This window comes from Phaenicophaeus curvirostris, chromosome 6 (assembly GCF_032191515.1).
Source record: "Phaenicophaeus curvirostris isolate KB17595 chromosome 6, BPBGC_Pcur_1.0, whole genome shotgun sequence".
NCBI lineage: Eukaryota > Metazoa > Chordata > Aves > Cuculiformes > Cuculidae > Phaenicophaeus > Phaenicophaeus curvirostris.
Genome location: NC_091397.1, coordinates 11,223,959 through 11,242,851, shown reverse-complemented (window position 1 = coordinate 11,242,851; position 18,893 = coordinate 11,223,959). Strand labels below are relative to the sequence as shown.

Sequence of the window (18,893 nt, the reverse complement as noted above, 5' to 3'; positions counted from 1 at the left end):
TCACTGTCACAATTTCTGGTCTGAAGCTACTTTTGCTAGTATCAGAAGAGTTCCTAGGAGTTAATCACTAGCACAGGAATTGGAAATATACGGCTAACATAAAATTGACTTAAGATAGAATAATTATTCATATAAATGTCAAGCTAGGTTTGAAAATACTGTTTATAAGACAATACTGTTTATAAGACAAGATATATTATCATCACATAGGAAATGTTTTGGTCACAGTCTTCTGTACTGGCATGCTGGGTTGATAATGTACAACATGTTTGAAAAGTCACATTCTTGCTATTAAGGTTCCCTTAGATTCATTACAATGCTCTTCTCAAAGTGCAGTTTTCATCTAATTTGTAAAACTCCCATTACACTGTCTGGTTTGTGAGATGCATTTTTTGTACATCTTTCCACTCCTGACTGGAAAACATAAGACTAATATACCTGTGTCTTGTTTTGGCAGAAAATAAATCACAGTCTTGCTCGTTTTCATGGGAGAATTAATCAGTATCCCATTGTGTTATTTTTTATTTCTTAAATTCCTAGGTGAGCCGCTCTGCCTGCTTAATGACTACACAATTAATATGTAAATTGTTAAGGTCACGAGAGGCAGCAGCAGCAGTGGATATCAGGACATGGCCTCCAGTACTAGATACAGGTGAGTATCAAGGTTAGGGGACCACTGTGCCTTCTTTTATCATTATATTTGTCAAGCTCTCAGAGGTCTGGCTGTCATGGGAGTAAGATCCACACATTTTCTTTCTCTGTTTTTACTAGACGATTTGCCAAAGAAGCGGCCTGCGCAGATCTACAAACCTTCTAACCCTGAAACGCTTGCTTACCTTGACTTCAGTGTCTCCACAACTGGCATGCTAGCAGGGGTAAAGGTAGGGACTTCTTGTTAAAGCTGGCATTCTTGCTGTCACAAGCGGCTGGCATATGGTACCTTGCTCCTTATTTCTACCTCCTCTTGATTTTTAGGAGTAGAAATTCAATTGCTTTATGTCTTGCACTTGTTATTTGATTCCATTAACACTAAATTAGTTCTTCTATACTCACTACGGTACTGTGTATGGCAAATTTAGACCCTCCTCTTCTCCTCCTCAGACTACAAGTTTCATTCCCATATTCCTGTGGATAGCCCACTAGCTTGTCTGCCTGAAGCATTCTTCAACTGACACATCTATTTTTTTCCATTTTATGAAAGAAATGAGACTCAGTCATTCTTTTTCTACTTGTTCCAGTACCCATTCATTGTTTCGTCTTTATTGCAATTCAACTGCTGGACAATGATTTTCAATATTTTCTTCTTCATGCAGTTAAAGGAACTACTGATATCTCTGGTATATTCACCTGGTACAACACTAGAGTAATCGGCAAACACATAACTGATGGATTTGTTTGATAAACTCAGGCATCTTGAGCTCTGTTCTGACATTTTCTTCAACCCTGTAATCATGATTCATCAAAGATGTTTTACCTACCTGCTAACATATGTGTTATTCCTGTGTTGGTTTCACCAGCATGCAGGCTGAAGTTAAATCACTCTCTTATTCTTAGCCTTTTACTTGCTTAGTCCTGTCTGTTGCAGGATTATGATTACTTCAGCAATCTCTGCTGACTCATCATGCTTATAGCCTATACTGAATTGCTCATACTCTTTGGCATCATCCATCTATTTTCAGCATCTGTCAGCATACTTCATAAACAAAAAAAGCTTCATTTTCTGAGTTTTTGGATGGAGAATTTGAAGCACAGTGGTGAAGCAACCAATCTGAGGGTTGGCTGAAGGTTAATGGCTGATCTGGCTGATGGTCACTGTTGGGCACTCCTGGAAGATTCATTTAATCTAACTTTAAATGGCTACAGTGCCTACAGATGTGGACTAGTCATTGGACTCCTCAGTAATCAACAGAGACAATTAGGGACTCTTAGGGTGTAATTTATCTGACTTACCTGAATCAATTTTTGAATGTGTTGAATGTCACCTAAGTCTTCATTTCTTCTAAAGGGAGCCTTAAATTATTGTTTCAGATACAGTCATCCATATTAAATCAGGGCTGAATTCCACCCTATGAGACTTGCAAAACTGACTACTAACTATGCAAAGTCAGTATATGGAGAGCCTTAAGGATAATCAAAGGCAGGATAGGTCAGTAAACCTTTCCTTAGTGGGGATAAAGAAAAATCCAAATAAATCTGCCAAGTAATTCTTGATTAGCTTCTGATATCTGGGTCACTAAACCTCCATGTCACTGGCTCAGCACGTTTATGTAAACAGTTACCATCTACGAGATTATTGCTAGTGATTACTTAATTGTGAAAGGATCATAAGAGGCCACAAGGCTTATTCTTAATGCAGTGGTGCTAAATTTAAAAAAATAGCAAAAAACCTTGAAAAGTTGATAAATGTTTTGTAATCCTTTTGGAAGCAGTAAATTCCACTAGCATTTACTCTCAGTTTTTTCAGTAGATTGCATCTAGTATGGTGTAAAATTTCACAGAATAACACCAGTTCTGGTCCTATAGAGTTCAGTTTAATCCTGAGTGAAGAAGTAGTCTTGATTCAGCTAGGGTAGAGTTAATCTCTGCAACTGCAGATGATTTCCATGTGGGCACCTGTTTTGAGCAGGTCCCTTTACATCATTTCGTACGTGTCCAGTCTTAGTTATGGCCCTCACTGGCCATAGAGAAGAAGTCATTTCTGGAACTTTATTCCCCTGTTTACTTTAAGAGCAAATAAATTTTACTTTCCAAGTGCCTGTTTCTCTCCATTTACTTTAACAGTATATAAGGCAACTAGCTCAGAATGTGGCAGAGATCAAAGGTTAGAGGAGTTAAATCGTATCGAGGCTATATTTCTAACACAAGTATCTTTCTTGTTTTTAACAGAGAGGACAAAGATTAAAAGATGTAATTCTGTTCCCACTGTAGTTAGAACTTCTAAGCAGGATGGGTGACCATGGGAAACATCCTAATACTAGAAAAAAAACCAGAAGAATTTCCTTTTAATCGGGTTTTTTATTTTCTACTTTTTGCTTGTTTTATCTCTGAGATCTTTACTAGCAAGGTTTTAAGTGGCTGTTTCTCAGTTAGGAGCTGGATAATATGAAGACATAACAGAACATTTGCTAAGTTTGCTGGCCATCTTTATCACTGAATGATTAAGTCCTTAGTACCATTTTGCATGCAAAATCCTCTTTAATTTAAAAAGTGCATTCATATTTTTTATTAATTTTATTGCAAAATATGTAGTTAGACATATTCCTTATGATCAACAAAATACTTCATTCAGATCCTGCAGTCATTCATTCCTTTGTTCTCCCAGAATGTTTAGCTTGTTATCATTAGCTTTGCGTATACCTTAGAGTACACCTTTAAACCACTCACAGCTTTCTTCCTTTCCTTCACTTTGAACCTGTGATTCATTCTATCTCCCTCCCTTTTTCATGGTTATTTGGATGTCCTCTTGAAGGAAAATTATGTTTTCTTAGCTATAAATTACATGTGTATTTACACTGAGCACAAAGTCAGTATTTATTTGTTTTCTTTATCCTGTAGCTGATTTAAGTGCTTGGCACGGTTTGGGAATGAGCCTTCTGAATGAAATAGTTGATCATTTTAATTGCTTTGCTGTTGTTTTTCAGATGTCTCATGCAGCCACTAGTGCCTTTTGTCGTTCTATTAAGCTGCAGTGTGAACTTTATCCCTCCAGAGAAGTCGCTATCTGCTTGGACCCCTACTGTGGACTTGGGTTTGTCCTCTGGTGCCTCTGCAGGTGAGGTTGCTCCTCAACCTTTTGAAATACTATTTCCATTGTACTATAATACAGCAAACAGGATTATGTGAGTGACAGAAGGATGGGAAGAACAGACAGTACTTCTGGGATTCCCATAGGCAATTGCAATTGTTGGAAGCTCTGTATAGAGAGAGCTGTATGAATAATACACTTTCTTTGAGTAGGGCATGGCCATAGGTACTTAGACTTGTGAGTGCAGAGCATCAACGCAGATGCTCATCGGTGTCCTGCTGTTTTACTGCTGTCTCTGGCAGAGTTTGGCTGGTTTTATTTCATGAAGACAATCTTCCACCAATATTGCGTTATGGAAGTGGTTTCCTGGTGTCCTCTCTAATCTGAAAGCACTAGTAGATATGAGGGGCTTCCTCATTTATGGGACTTATGGATGTGATTTTTGCAGAAACGTGGTAGTGTGTTTTCTTTCAGAAGAAACACTTCTGTGGCAGTAACAAAGCTTTCAGAAAAAAAGCATTTCTAGTACAATGTGAATCAGCTTTTTCTGTTAATAAGAGGTTTAGAAATTTAACAATTCTGTCAATCTCTATACTCCAGGGAAGTTACCGTTCAGCCCTGAAAGCAGTTCCATCCATTTTTTTTTTTTCATTTTACTTTTTGCTTTGTTTTTAACTTAGCTGGGTTGATGCAGAGGTAAAGGGAAGGAGCTATGGGAGTGTTAATGGTGCATGCTTTTATGAAGACATCTTAAAGTTACAGTTGTCTGACATCTTTGCTCCTTCCATAGAACGTTCTCTGGTGTTAGCAGTTCTGATCTTTTTAGTTACTAAAATGAAGGTAATCCACAGCAATGAAAATGCTCTGGATAAACATTATACTAATTTACTAAATACAGGGAGGAAGAATTATTTTATAACAACTGCATTTTCAGCAAGTATTTTTTATTTAAAAGTAGGCTATTGGCCTGCTTAGTTGCCCTTTTAAAGTATTTGTCATTAAATATTAAGCGGGCCCAAGATTTCCAATATTATCTTGTTCATTCTTGATCAGTCTTTCTTGAGTTAAGCTTCACTTGCCTTTATATTATTTCAGATTTTACATAGAGATTACTGATGTCTTTGCTTAAATGAAAATATTGAGGCTGCCAAGAAATTCCGAAAACCTTTCATAAATTTGAGATTTTAATTAAGTCGCTCTAAGTTCAATTTTTTAAATCAGTTGAATACAGAAGTTTTTGTTTCTTCCAGAACTATATTTGCAACAAGTAAGCACTTATTTGATTATTTGCAGGACCCGTAGATCCCTCCCAATACTGATAATATTCTGCCTTTTAGAAGGAGAAGATTGTTTATGACTGGGAAATGAATAAGACAGCAAGCCTTTGGGAGAAAGCAGTCTGGGTCTGTGCCCTTCTGTAGCTTATAGAATGTATAGAAAACTGTATACCATTTTCAAAGAAGAGAAAGGAGGTGAGGGACTTGAAGGAACTGTGATCAGGCCACCAACACTCTCATCTTGTGAACCATCATGTCAATCTCTTTTTGCTACTGATCTTCTGTTGTATAAAACCAGGAAAGTTGCGCCTTGAATTGTGACTCATTTAGAGAACACTTACATCAGATACAGCTTCATTAATTCCACTTATGAACTTAACTTCCATTTCATTACTATTTTAGAAATAAGTACAATTTGATGTGTTAGCAAAAAATACATCCTGGAAGTTATTAGACTCTTACTTTTCATGCCTTAAAACTTAGTGACTTTGCATTTTACTCTTTGTAGTTTAGCATACTGAAATCACAGAATCACAGAATCACAGCATAACCAGGTTGGAAGAGACCCACCGGATCACCGAGTCCAACCATTCCTACCAAACACTAAACCATTTCCCTCAGCACCTCGTCCACCCGTGCCTTAAACACCTCCAGGGAAGGTGACTCAACCACCTCCCTGGGCAGCCTGTTCCAGTGCCCAATCACCCTTTCTGTAAAGAATTTTTTCCTAACGTCTAGCCTAAACCTCCCCTGGCGGAGCTTGAGGCCATTCCCTCTTGTCCTGTCCCCTGTCACTTGGGAGAAGAGGCCAGCACCCTCCTCTCTACAACGTCCTTTTAGGTAGTTGTAGAGAGCAATGAGGTCACCCCTCAGCCTCCTCTTCTCCAGGCTAAACAACCCCAGCTCTCTCAGCCGCTCCTCATAAGGCCTGTTCTCCAGCCCTTTCACCAGCTTTGTTGCTCTTCTCTGGACTCGCTCCAGAGCCTCAACATCCTTCTTGTGGTGAGGGGCCCAGAACTGAACACAGTATTCTAGGAGCGGTCTCACCAGTGCCGAGTACAGAGGGAGGATAACCTCCCTGGACCTGCTGGTCACGCCCCAAACATTTTACAGCCCAGGTTTCTACCTCAGAGAAGTCTACTGTAAGGTTAGGATTGTCTGTCACTACTCCCATTAAGTATATTAATACTTCTAGTGGCGTATGGAAAGAAGTTAGATCTTCAATTTTTATCAGCTAGAGGGTTTTGAGAGTTAAATAGGAACTCTTCAATTTAGGAACTCAGCAGGAAGAGAGAGCAACCTTCTGTGCTGGGTGAGGTTAAAATGACAAATACATTTTAATCCCATTATTAACTAGACCAAAGGAAGCATTGACACTAAAGAATGAAAAAAACCCCTGACCTTTTATCCCCATCATAGGGGGATGCTGGCCTGCTCCACTGTGCTGCCCCAGAATGCCCCATTCTGTGAGGTCAAAGCTGCTTAGGAAAGCTGCTGGAGCATGGAGCCACCCCTTTGGTAAGTTTGGAATATATTGCATAGTTTTGCAAAGTTTTTAATTTACAAATTTTTATTATTTTATGGCCTGAAGGGTATAAAATAATAAAGAAAAGAAACCTTGCAAAGCAGAGCAATACATTTTTTAAAAAATGGGATTTACCACATGCCCTCTAAACTGGCTGCGTGCTCCAGCAGGGTTTCCTTGCAACCTTTGTCATTGAACAGCACATTCTGGGTGTGACGGCAGTCATCAGGCCCACATGAGTTTACCAACCTCAGCCTTCCCAATTTTAACAGGTTCTGACCAATGACTCAATAAAAGGATACATTAGTTTTGTGGTTCTCTATTTAATAATCTCATTTATCCATTCTGAGAGGGTGATCGTAGTGTTTTCACTTGCATTGCCTTACATTTTAAAATGTATTACATTCTTTACAACAAAAAAAAAATATTTAGTGTCCTCCAATGAAAAAAAAATCAATACTACATCCCATTGTTCGAAAATGCTTCCTGAAATTAAGATACCCCTATCTTAAGGCTGTTTACTGAGGGGCAGAACAGAGCATTCTACAGTTTGTTAGTGAGTTTTTATTTAATTGATAATTGCTGAGTGATGCAGTAGTGTAAGAATTTTCCTTTCCTTTTAGCCTAGCTAAGCCAACCCATATTGTGGTTCTGCTTTTACTACTGGAAGACAGAATTGTCTTGCTGAAACTAAAACTAAATACATTAATAGTTTTAAATAATATTTATATTTATTCTCAGAAACTGAGATTGTAGTAATGCAAATCAGTAAGACTCAGACTGGACCAAAGGAACTGAATTCTCCACTCCACAGTGGCCACGTAATAAATAGTGTAAATACTATAAAATGGTTCTGAGAAGGTTTTCCAGCTGCAGTGAAGTGGCTTTCTCCTGTCTTGCTCCTGCTGTCTCTGTTCCATAGCAGCAAGCTAATGTCCCCAGTTGTACTTGTTTTCCAAAAAGCTCCCTTTTTGTACACATAGTAAATCTCCAGGAGAACTGAAGATTTCATTTTGGTGCAAGTCCTATGAAGCCTAGGTCAGTTACACGCCCAAATGCTCTCCTCGTGTCCTGTACTGTTCTTTCTACAAGCTCTGGTCCAGATGGTTGTGAAGGCTCTTGCTCAGTCCCGTTCAGATTCACTCAGTATGCAGACTCTTTTCATAGACTTTGAATTATGAGCATGGCAACTGAATTATTTCAGGCCCTACCAAATGCCTGATTCTCATACCTGTCCATGATAACCAAGTGCCAAATATTATCTGTAGAAATTCAGAAACAAAATGCATACAGTAATAAGACTCGGCAGTACCTACCTGCCTTCCACAGTTAAGTGAGAAATCTGATAAGGACACCAGAATTAAGGGCAGTGGCTCGTCTGCCAAGATGGGATTCCAAATTACAGTTGCCATTTGTCAGCATTTATTGCCCTGCTGAAATTTCTGGAACTACAATAAAACCTCAGTCTTTACAGTTAATCTACCTCAGCACAACATGGGGTAAATCTTTGATTCAGTGGAACAGTTAATTTCCAAGATGTCCTTGCAGGCATCTCCATATGCTCCCAAACGGTCTGCCAGGCAGTGAAGCCAGCGTTGTGATCAGATGGCACCTACCTACCAAAATACATCCTGGTGCATTTAACGGGAGTATTCCTGTCCCTGGGCAGCCCTTACTCAGCGCAGGCAGGCAAGACTTCTCATTTGCTGCCGAATTCCAAGGCTTTGTCCACCATATGAATGCCATCTATTTCTCCACATTGCTTTCCTAAAGGAAGACAGCATTTCGAAAAGGTGATCTCCCACCTCAGCTACTGGAGCATTTCGATCTGTGTCTCCATCCCAGAAGTCCTTGTGACAAGATGATGCAAGGATGCTCTGTAGTCACTCTCCTTTTGTCTTTTTTTTTTTTTTATTTCCTACTCCTTTGGCATTTTCTAAAAATGGTGTAGACCGGTCAACAGATGTCCAGTTCTGTCAGACAGTCTCTGCAGTTCTGCACTGTGTCTGCTTCTCTTACAAGACTCGTATCAGGAGACAGAGTTAACTTTTGCAACAACAGATTTCTAGAGCAGTGGAAGAAACAATCTTCCTTCAGTTCCTTCCCATTATTTATTTAATAAAACTCTTGCACCTACTCTAATATATCATATGTTGTTGCAATTTCAGAATGGTAATGTTAGCTTCCACAGTTTATATTTAACCCCTCAACCTCTGCTAATATTCCATGTGATTCCTCTGATGCTACAGCATTCTCTTGCTTCCAGTATGAGACTAGCAAAGCCAACAGTGTAACCATCCCTTGATGAGTGTCAGGTTTCAAAAAGGTGAGAGGGAACCATCTGTCTTTTTAAGTGCCTCCATCTCAGGATTAACTCTAGCACATGTAGAATGTACCATACCTAGATGTACCTGCCATTCATCTCTACCATACCTAGAATTGCATAGGGGCAGCACTGGTGAAAATTCCTGTAGGTTTAGGACCATTTCTAGCTTTATCCAGCATCTCCAAAACAGCCTTCCAGCAGTACAGTCTGTTCAAGCACATGGCCCTCTGCTTGCTTGTTGGCGTGCATACTAGGCGAATTCCCTCTAAAATCTCACACTGGTTTGAAACCAACAGGGTGGTAGCAATGTTTCGAGCAGCTGTACAAGAGAGTGTCTTATTTTTCCCAGCTTCTCTCCACCAAAACATTGATGATGTACAGCTTCTTAGGGGTTAACAAGGAAGTATAAACTCTCTGAATTTGCAAGGATATGTGGCTATTTGGATATGTGGATATTTGCAGGAATGTTTTGTTGCTCGGAGCGATTCACAAAACCTACATAATGTTTCTGAGGTCGATTCAAGGAGGTGAGCCAAGTTATGACTGACATTGTGGTGCCCAGGTGCTACATAAACCACTTCAGCTGTGGAACTGGCAGAAGTACGTCTTTGTAGTTCTCCTAGCTACACTAACTGCTCTAGCAAATCAGATTATATGCATGGGTTATTAAACCACAGCCCGGTGGGCAAAGCCTGTGTTTCCAGGCACGATATCATCTTGCTGTAGGTTTATGTACAGTAGGCATGACTAGTACTCATCTGAAGTTCTGCACCACCAGAAGTTTTCTTCCTCCTAGATATTTCCTGCTGCTCTGCAGTTTAATTCTGAACTTCTCAGCATTTCTCAAGAGCTAGAGAACTCAGAAAAGGCATTAGCAGCATATTCATTTATTTCTGTCTAATCAGAGTGATTTTTTTAGGCAAAGTATGATCATAGGAGTATTAATTTCCCTCAGTCTGGAGAAGCTGGGGTTATTTTCCATCCAAATTCTCATGCTTTGATGCATGGCTGTTGGTGGGAGGTTCAGAGCAAACGCAAGTATCTTTCTCCCTTGTGTAGCCTAAGTTCATCAAGAGAGGGAGACAGTTCAGCCCTACACATTAGTGTTGCTGAGGGGGGAGAGATTTGCCTTTATGTAAATTTATATTCCCAAATTCCACCATTTTGGACTATTTCCTGGTAAAATGCACTTGGAATCAATATTCTGTTCCTCTACTGAAAGCAATGCAGCTTTTCCCTCCGTTATTGCTGTGGAGTTTGTGTGGGCACTTTCCAGTACAGGGATAAAGTTTGTTCTTTGCATTTTCTTTTTATTTTGGGATGTTATGCCCAGTTAAATAAGTGGCATTTAAGAGATCTTAACATGGTTCCGAGTAATATTTCTCCTGCATTTGACTCCCTCGCAGCTTGTTTATTATTGCGCATATATTTTTTTCTCCTGATAATGGTTGCATCAACTTGAGGAGTTCAGGGGCATGGGGAAGGGTTTGATGCTGAATCTCTATACCATAATTGTGCAATTTGGAGCCCATTCCAGGTTCTTACTTGAGTGGTAACAGTTTCCAGTTTGTAGAAATTATGTATTTACCGGTCACATCACACACCTTGAGTGTTTTGGGGGCCCTAACCTTAAATTTGCAAAGAACTAAGATGTTTTGATCCTCTCTGAAAAACTAAATAGAATTGGCTGAGAAAGAAAGAGTGAAGTAATATTTACAGTAAAAACTGTTACTACTCCCTAGCGGGACTTGATCTGTCACCTCAGCTCAGGGCATACTCCTTTCAGACTTGGGTAACTTTGCCAGCATCTTTTTTCACGTGCTTGTGAAGCATATGCTTAGGTTTCAGTCATACTATATTTTGCTTTCATAAAAGTAACATAAAAGCATAATGCTTCATTTGACCGCCCTGTGCTACAGTCGTTATGTCAAACATATCTGAGAACACTTGAACTTCGTGGCAAGTCACTGGTCATGAATCATCAAGAGTGGCATAGATGTGGACAAGCAGTCAAAGATAAACTTTTTACTGTATGATAAATGAAATTATTTGAACTGTAGTTCATACATATTCCATGACATCCTCTGGCTCATACTCCAGCAGAGACCTAAATTATTTGGATTAGTAACTGCCTTTGTGGCTGGACTTTTATACCTTTTATGCCTTTATCGTACCAAGTAAAGACATCCAGGTCACACAAACCTTGTTCTAGTTTGCACAGCTTTTCAAAGCACCCTTGTCTGGGTTTGGAGGGAGTGGGGGCACTCAGTCACCAAAGAGGGAAAAGGTGTGTAACTTCTTCCTAATGCCAAATGATGCAGAGGTACTCATATTCCTAAGGCACATGGACTTGAAAACATTGACTTTACTTTACCAACCATGCGTTTCAAGTTTTCAAGTCACTAATTACTTTTTCTCATGTTTATGATAAATCTCTGGGGCTTTATGGTCCTTTCTCAAAACGTCTGTGATTTGAGAGTTTTACACTGTAACCATTCTACAAATATCTAAAAATCAAATTGTAAGATGTGAGGGAACTAATAAAATTGATGGCAAATCTCCCTGTCTGAGATGAGTGAACAACATAGGACCCATGGGAAATAAAGACATCAAATTGGGAATATTTCTGTTCCTTGAGGAGAATCTTGGGTACCAGAGAAATTAGCTCTGACATAATTACATCCTTCAGGGACCCTGGTAAGTGTCTTTTCTCAGTACTTATGCTCAGTGGCTATCCAATAAACAAGAAATGTAGTCTATTTGAGTTTTAATAGTTCATAAAACTTTCACAGAAGAAATTTAAAGCCACAAGGATTGTTAAATTTGGGCCAGATTTACTCCCTTGAAAATGGTTGCAAACCTCTTGCTTGCCTCAGCAGGAGAGAGGTCATTTCCATATTAAGCAATGAAGTACTCTTTTAATCAAGGTATCTTAAAATGGTAATTATTCATTCTTAATTATTTGTCAGCAACACATAAATTTTGTTGATATTGCAATACTGTCAATTAACACCATTAATAACCGATCTATTTTGTTGTCTTTGGTACAGTTCTAACAGCGAAGTTCATGGGCATCTTGAGTAAATTGTTATTATTAATGATCTACCTACATTCCTCTTCATTCCTTATACGCTTTGAATGTAGAGTTTGGCCCTTTACGTTAAACTACCGGACCTGTAGAGCACTGTAAGATGTTACATTGTTCATCCAGTGATGTGATAAACTTTATATTCTAGGTACTCCATAGCTTGTAAACATCTGTGAACACCAGTGCTTAGTGTGCAGTAATGGATCTTGTGTCTTTACAGCGTTTATTCAGGACACCAGTCTATTTTGATTCCTCCCTCAGAACTGGAGACCAATCCTGCTCTGTGGCTTCTTGCCGTGAGCCAGTACAAAGTGAGAGACACTTTTTGTTCCTATTCCGTCATGGAGCTTTGTACTAAGGGACTCGGATCACAAACAGAGTCGCTGAAGGTGAGTAATTCTGCTGTCCTGCACAATATGCCATCTACACAGTGATGTTTGAGAGCCTTCCCTACCATGAATGGCTGTGGGAAATGTCTGCAGCAAGGGGAAATTCATCAGAGAGCAAGGGCAGCTTCCACAGAACCTGTATTATTCCTTGCCAAAGGCTGCACATGAATATCAGCCATTCTCTTTCAGATCACAAGGACTTTAAACATCAAGGAAAGACTTTTATTTACTTAAGCTTTCTGATTTGTTTTGCAGCTTGTGTTGATAGGCAAGTGTTAGAAAAAAAGAGACGTAGAATTCTAAAAGGCCCAAGTAGTATTAGAGTGTATATTATGTTTTATGAATTCCTTGATTATATGAAGTACTAGTTTGATTTTGGCCCATGTAGTTAATCACATACATGTAAGTATTGTGCTGTTTGAACTGAATTGTACTCATTATAGGGGAGCATGGGTATATCTTCTTTTTTTTTTACCCCAGAATTAAAAGCCAGGTAGCCAGTTATGTTTCTGAAGTCATCTAGAATTTCCAGTATGCTACTGAAATAAATTAGATGCTGGAATACTGGCATTAGTGGTGTCTGCAACCCTTACAATCCTCACTTAATTTGCTAATCAGTTTATCCAAGAGTAGACATTGTTTCCTCTTTGCTGTTACTCTCTGGCATTTCTGCATTAATATTGGGAAGCAACATTCCCTCCCTTCAGAATTAGCATACCCATCTCATCCTACATGCTCACACTGAGATGACAAGCAAGTATGTCTGCTCTTCTACAGCTATTAGACTGTCATCTGGCCACCCAGCCTCCAGGAAATTATGCTAGCACCTCAACCCTATTCCTCTTGAATCATAATACCTACACAACACACTTAAGAACTACTAACTGTTTTTCATTAAATCTGCCAATCTGTGGTCTTTGTTATGTTTTAACTTGTTTTTAGGCAAGGGGACTGGACCTTTCGCGTGTACGGACATGTGTAGTGGTGGCGGAAGAACGACCTCGGATAGCTCTTACTCAGTCATTTTCAAAATTATTTAAAGACCTTGGACTGCATCCACGGGCTGTCAGCACGTCACTTGGCTGTAGAGTTAACCTGGCAATATGTTTGCAGGTAAGATTTTTGACTCCTTAAGCTTAAAGTTTTTTTAAGAAAATGGTTTTCAGTAAGAAGCATTCATTGTGTTTCCTTTGGCTGCTTAGTTGTGGACACATTAAGAAAATGCATGTGGTACTTAATGTTCTTGCATATACAGGTAGTAGATTTCTGTTACTTTGTCAACTATTCATCCCTCTCATGTTGCAATCATAGCATCTATTCTGCCCATGAGTACAGTAATTCAGAAAAGTGCATGGCAGTGACATAATATGTACTCTGTGCTCCAAAAATATTATTTATTCATGTAATGTAAAATCCAGTTGCCTAGTGCTTACCTTAGTATGTTACAAAATAGATTCCTTCTGTTTATAAAATAATCCCAAACATTACTTAATTAACTAGATATGTATTTTCTGCACATAGTTTATTGCTTACAATGGAAAATTATTTTGCTACATCTCTTTCATTCTCTTTTGATCCACTAATCAGAAGAAAGTACCCAGGGATAATACAGGATTTAACTTGCATTCTCCAGGTATCTTTATTGAGTCACGATTTTAAGGACAGATGGAACACTGTAGCTATCTGGTCTGAATTTCTGACTAGCCTCTAGGTTTTCACCCAGTGATAACCACACCAAGCAAATAGTTTTAGCCTGATTTACAGAATATTATTTTATCTTTCAGGAATTTGAGTAATGAAAGTTAACTTACCTTTTTATAAGGTCTTCAATTTTAATTAATTTTGCCTTGTTTCTAGTTTAAATTTATCTGGCATTCGATTCAGCCACTTTTTATTTTATTACATGTTTTCCAATCTAGAATAAAGAATCTCAGTTCTGTAATGACTTAGACTTTGATAAATAGATGAAGAATCCTAAGACTTGCTTTCCTGATCTGTCTCATTTTTATGGCTCCTGATCTCTTTCTGTCCTTCTACTTCTGGTATCAGAACTTCACATGTTATTCCTGCAGTAATTCCATGGGTGTGCTAGTTAGGTATAATATGATTTCTGACTTAATAATCTTTTTAATTTGTACAAAAAACATCTGCTGCATTTGCAGCTGCATTGGCTGGGAAGTTCCATATCCATTTTGTCACCTACCATGTCTCTAACCTCTCCAAAGTCACTGTCTCCCCAGTATAACATGTCTGTACTCTCTATGGTGTAGTCCACATTTCAAATCTGGCTGTTACCCATAGTTTACATTAAAAGTTTTCTCATGCATATAACATGCATAATTGCTTTACTGTGGAAGCTAGAACAGAGCTTCCCAGTGACACTACAAATAAGGCACTTGCTACTCTCTTCCTGGTTGTGAATGTAAAGGTGTTTTATTTTATCCACAAAACGTGACAAATACAGGTGATGGCTTCAGCACAGACCACTATGTCTGTCTGTTCTGCCTGCCTTAGCCTTTTGCCCTGTTCAACATCACTAAGGAATCATGACTTTCATCAGACCTTGGCTAAAAGTGACCTTGTACTTCAGCACGTTACCAGAGTATGAATGCAAAAGGTATGCCACGTCTCCAGCACTGCTTGCTTTCTGTCTCACTCCCAGCAAAGTATCCCTTCAGCCAAAGCTGATGTTAATTATTATTATCAAACATATGACAAGGTAAGGCTGAACAGGGTTAAAAGTCATTCTGTGTCCCAGAGGTAGATTTCTTTATTTTGACATTCTATAATTGCCGTCATAAATATTCTCCAGGAATAAAGTTTTTAAAAAATCTCCTGTAGTCTCAAAAACAACGCTTGAATCCTTCAAAACAGTTTTACCCTAATGGGACTTAGTCTTGAGAGAAAAATATATCTTGTAGGTTAGAAGCATCTATGAGCTCAAGAAGCTTCTTTCCCTGTATTTCTGGCATGGATTTGATACAAGTACTGACTGAGGTCTTGAAATCTCTTCTACAGAATGTTTCTTTGCAAGAATATAGACCTCTTTATTTCTTTCTCCATCTCTACAGTCCTGGATGATGACACGGCAGAGAGGACAACTTGGAAAACACCAGGAAATCTTTAAGCACTTCCACCCGAGGCAGCACAATTTGGACAGTACCAGTGTAGGCCAGTTAGCAAGTGTAGGTTGTTGTGCTTTCCCAGTCAGCAACCCAACCAAGATCAAACACTTGGCAGGAGGGGCACAACAGGCAGCAAGGACAGAGACAGCTTTTCCTGGAGTAGAAAGGGAAAAAAGAGGAGAAAGAGATGAGCTGGTTACCTGTTAACAATAGTTTTCTAATTTGCTCCTGTGTCTTTTCTTTGAGATGCCCGTGAAATGTCTTTTACAGGGGAGGGGAAGGAGGGAAGTGATGGAACACCTACTGTGCTCTGACTTTCTAGACAGATCAGGATGGGGCCCATCAGCTTCCTCCTGTAGCTGTAGTGGAGCTACTTCTAAAAAGTAACTGCACTTCTCTGCCTTCTGGTCCATGGAGGGACCAAGCATGAAGGATGCTGTAGGTAACAAGGACAAATTAGCTGCAGAATTTTCTGTGCCACTAATGAAAATCAGGCTTGCAGCAATCTCTGGACTGGTTGTGGTAGTTATTACAGTTAAAAGAGAATTAAATTGTTCAGGGCAAATAATAAAACCATAGAATGACACTAGGCAGCAGTAAGCCAGCTTTAGTGCTCTCTCTGGGAGGAATATTGTACTGGGTCCGCCTGGGATGAGTAAACTTTTTTTTAGCAGCCCATATGGAGCTGTGATTTGGATTTGTGACTGAAACTGTGGCTAGCAGAGAAGTGTTTGGCTATTGCTGAATAGGTCTGCACAGCATTAAGGCCTTCCCTGTTTCTCACCCTTCCACTGCATCACCAATACACTGCCTCCAGCGAGGAGGCTGGGCGAGCACAAGAGGCTGGGAAGGTGCACAGCTGGGACAGCTGACTTCATCTCACCTGGAATATCCCATACTATATAGTGTTATGCTCGGAATAAAAGGCAGGTTTGATCTTCCAAAGTAGCCATTGTTCAGACTGGCTGGGCATCATTCTGCTTGTGGGAGGTGGCAAGTGATTGCTTTTGCATCTTTTGGTCTTTTTTTTTTTTTTGTCTTTGCTTTGTTTATTAAACTCTCTTCATCTTGACCTAGGGGTTTTCTTCCTCTCATAGAAATATAGAATGGTTTGGGTTGGAAAAAACCTCTAAAGATCATCCAGTTCCATCCCCCATGCCATGGGCAGGGGCACCTTCCACTAGATCAGGCTCCTCAAAGCCTCATCCAGCCTAGCCTTGAACACCTCCAGGGATAGGACATGACTTCTCTGGGCAACTTGTTGCAGTGCCAACCGCCCTAACAGTAAAAAATTCCTTCCTGATGTGTGCAGGAAAGGTGAATACATTCAGGGAACTGGAAGTTCTGATCAGCATGTAGTTAGGCTGGACTTCTGGTGGATTATGTGTACCTGCCTTTTGATTGTGTTAACTCCTTAACTGATGTTTGCTTTTTAGATGGTTCTTTAAAGAAATCCTTGAAAGAGTTATTTCACCGAACTCTAAAAATGGGTAACTCTCTGAAGGAATATTATTAATAGAGACTATGAATTTAAGAACAGCACAGAATGAGGACCTTAAGTGGGGTGATTAACAGCCTGGCTGACCATATAGCTTTGTGTCAAGCTTCATTGAGTTCTACTAAGATGTTGCATCTCAGTCCACAGGACAAACTAAAAGCCATACACTATCTAAAGAGTGGTGTGGCTGGAGTGAAGAAAAGCCATTTCAGAACTGGGTATATTTGGTAACATTAGCCTTCCAAGTGGAATGGTTTTTGAAGCATTTAAGCCAAGGTTAGTTTGGGAAATTTTTAAAGGAGTTTGAAAAACTACTAAAGATGTTACTTACAAGCATCACACATCACTGAAAAGCATGTCATTTTCATAGAGAATACAAAGATACAGGATTACATCCTTTGAAGCATCTGGTAGCAGGCACTGCCAGAGGCTGGGTACTGACTTAGACTGAATGCTCTTTCCAAACTGTCTGGAACTTTATGGCTAGTGATATTCCAGAGTAGCTTGATGGCTATTATGCTTTCTGGGCTGAGGAGCACAATGAATTTTAATCCTTCATCAACAATATTCATGAAATCAGCATTGTCTCCAATATGTTCCAGAAATGGGTCATGATTTTGGATTCTTCATGCTGCATAAAAGTACTTCTAAAGATGTTTGAGTCGATAGCTTTCTTCCAGGTTGTGTCATCTGTGAGATCAGAATGTGGTTTCTGGAACACTGTCTTCCACAGGCATAACTGTAATCTAGCCTATTCTATGGTCTTTCCAAAATCTGTATCTACTAACCACCTTTATAAACATATCTCAACATTCTTCTCTATTGTCCCTTGCTAACAAAAAGCCTATTCAGGCTTTCTTCTCTCTGCTGCCTCTAACACAACTTGGATGTGATCTTTGATACCTTCTTCACTTAATGTCCAATTTTTTGGACAAACTGAAGACTCAAATATTTCAAGGGAAAGGTGTCCAGATTTTTCCAAAAAGCTTTTACTGTTATCGCCCCCTGCAAAAAGAAGGGGCGGGGGGCTAGGGGGCATATGTGCATGTATGTGTTTGTGTATAAAAACTTCATAGTAGAATTTAACCTTTTATTAAAGATTTCTTTAAAACCAAAATCATTGTGATAATCCCTTTGGCACAAAAAAGCTTTAGTCTCAAAGGGATCTTAATTTGAGGATTAAGATCACTGACAGACTAATGCGTTGTCATTTGTACTGATTTCCTCTCAAATTCAGAGCATATTTACTATGTTTCTTTTGATGCAGTCATTTTGGACTAGATTTTTAGAGATATGCTTTTGAAAATAAATAATTCTTTCCATCTTTAGGCACTTAAATATTATTAATATACGACCTTTTATGGTTGTATAGTCACAGATAATGGTCCAGGGATTTCTGAGATGAAAAGATTGCATCCAGCACATTTTAATTCTCATTAACTAGCATCGTAGCATTCTCAAGAGAGAGAAAATAGATATGAAAAGTAGCCTGTTTCTTACAATAGCACAGATGGTTCTCTAGGATTTTAGCTAATTTCCATTTAAACACTTGAAATAAACATTTCCATTTTATTCAACCTGCTACTCAATTTCAGATGTGGAAAAACTTCTTGAAGTTGTTCGTTTTCCATAGTTAATCCTGAAAATGTAGTAACAAATCTGCCCAACATAGGGCAAGAGAGCAGGATTCATCTTGCTTCTTTTATGCCACCTCTAAGTGACACAGCAATATCCATCTATAGGCAGTAGAATCAAAGAAATACTTCAAGAGAGCTTCATTCAGCCTGCCTCAGGTACTTATCATGGGTTGGGATTCATCAGCATTAGGAGGTACTTCCTACCTTATAATGCACACTTTCTTCTCTGATGGCTGAAGTTACATGAAATTAATCTTTCCCTTGCTGCCTAGCAAAGGGGGCT

General features: G+C 39.2%; 1 protein-coding gene across 2 annotated transcripts in view; it reads left to right on the top strand.

The window, feature by feature from the left end:
* Window positions 1-18,893, top strand: part of DIP2C (disco interacting protein 2 homolog C) — a 148,209-nt gene that overhangs the window by 94,386 nt on the left and 34,930 nt on the right. For both annotated transcript variants that reach the window (XM_069859320.1, XM_069859319.1), the window contains exons 27-31: window positions 541-652; window positions 772-881; window positions 3,642-3,772; window positions 12,182-12,350; window positions 13,293-13,463. In XM_069859320.1, the coding sequence (XP_069715421.1) occupies window positions 541-652; window positions 772-881; window positions 3,642-3,772; window positions 12,182-12,350; window positions 13,293-13,463 (693 nt within the window). The remainder of the gene's footprint in view (window positions 1-540; window positions 653-771; window positions 882-3,641; window positions 3,773-12,181; window positions 12,351-13,292; window positions 13,464-18,893) is intronic.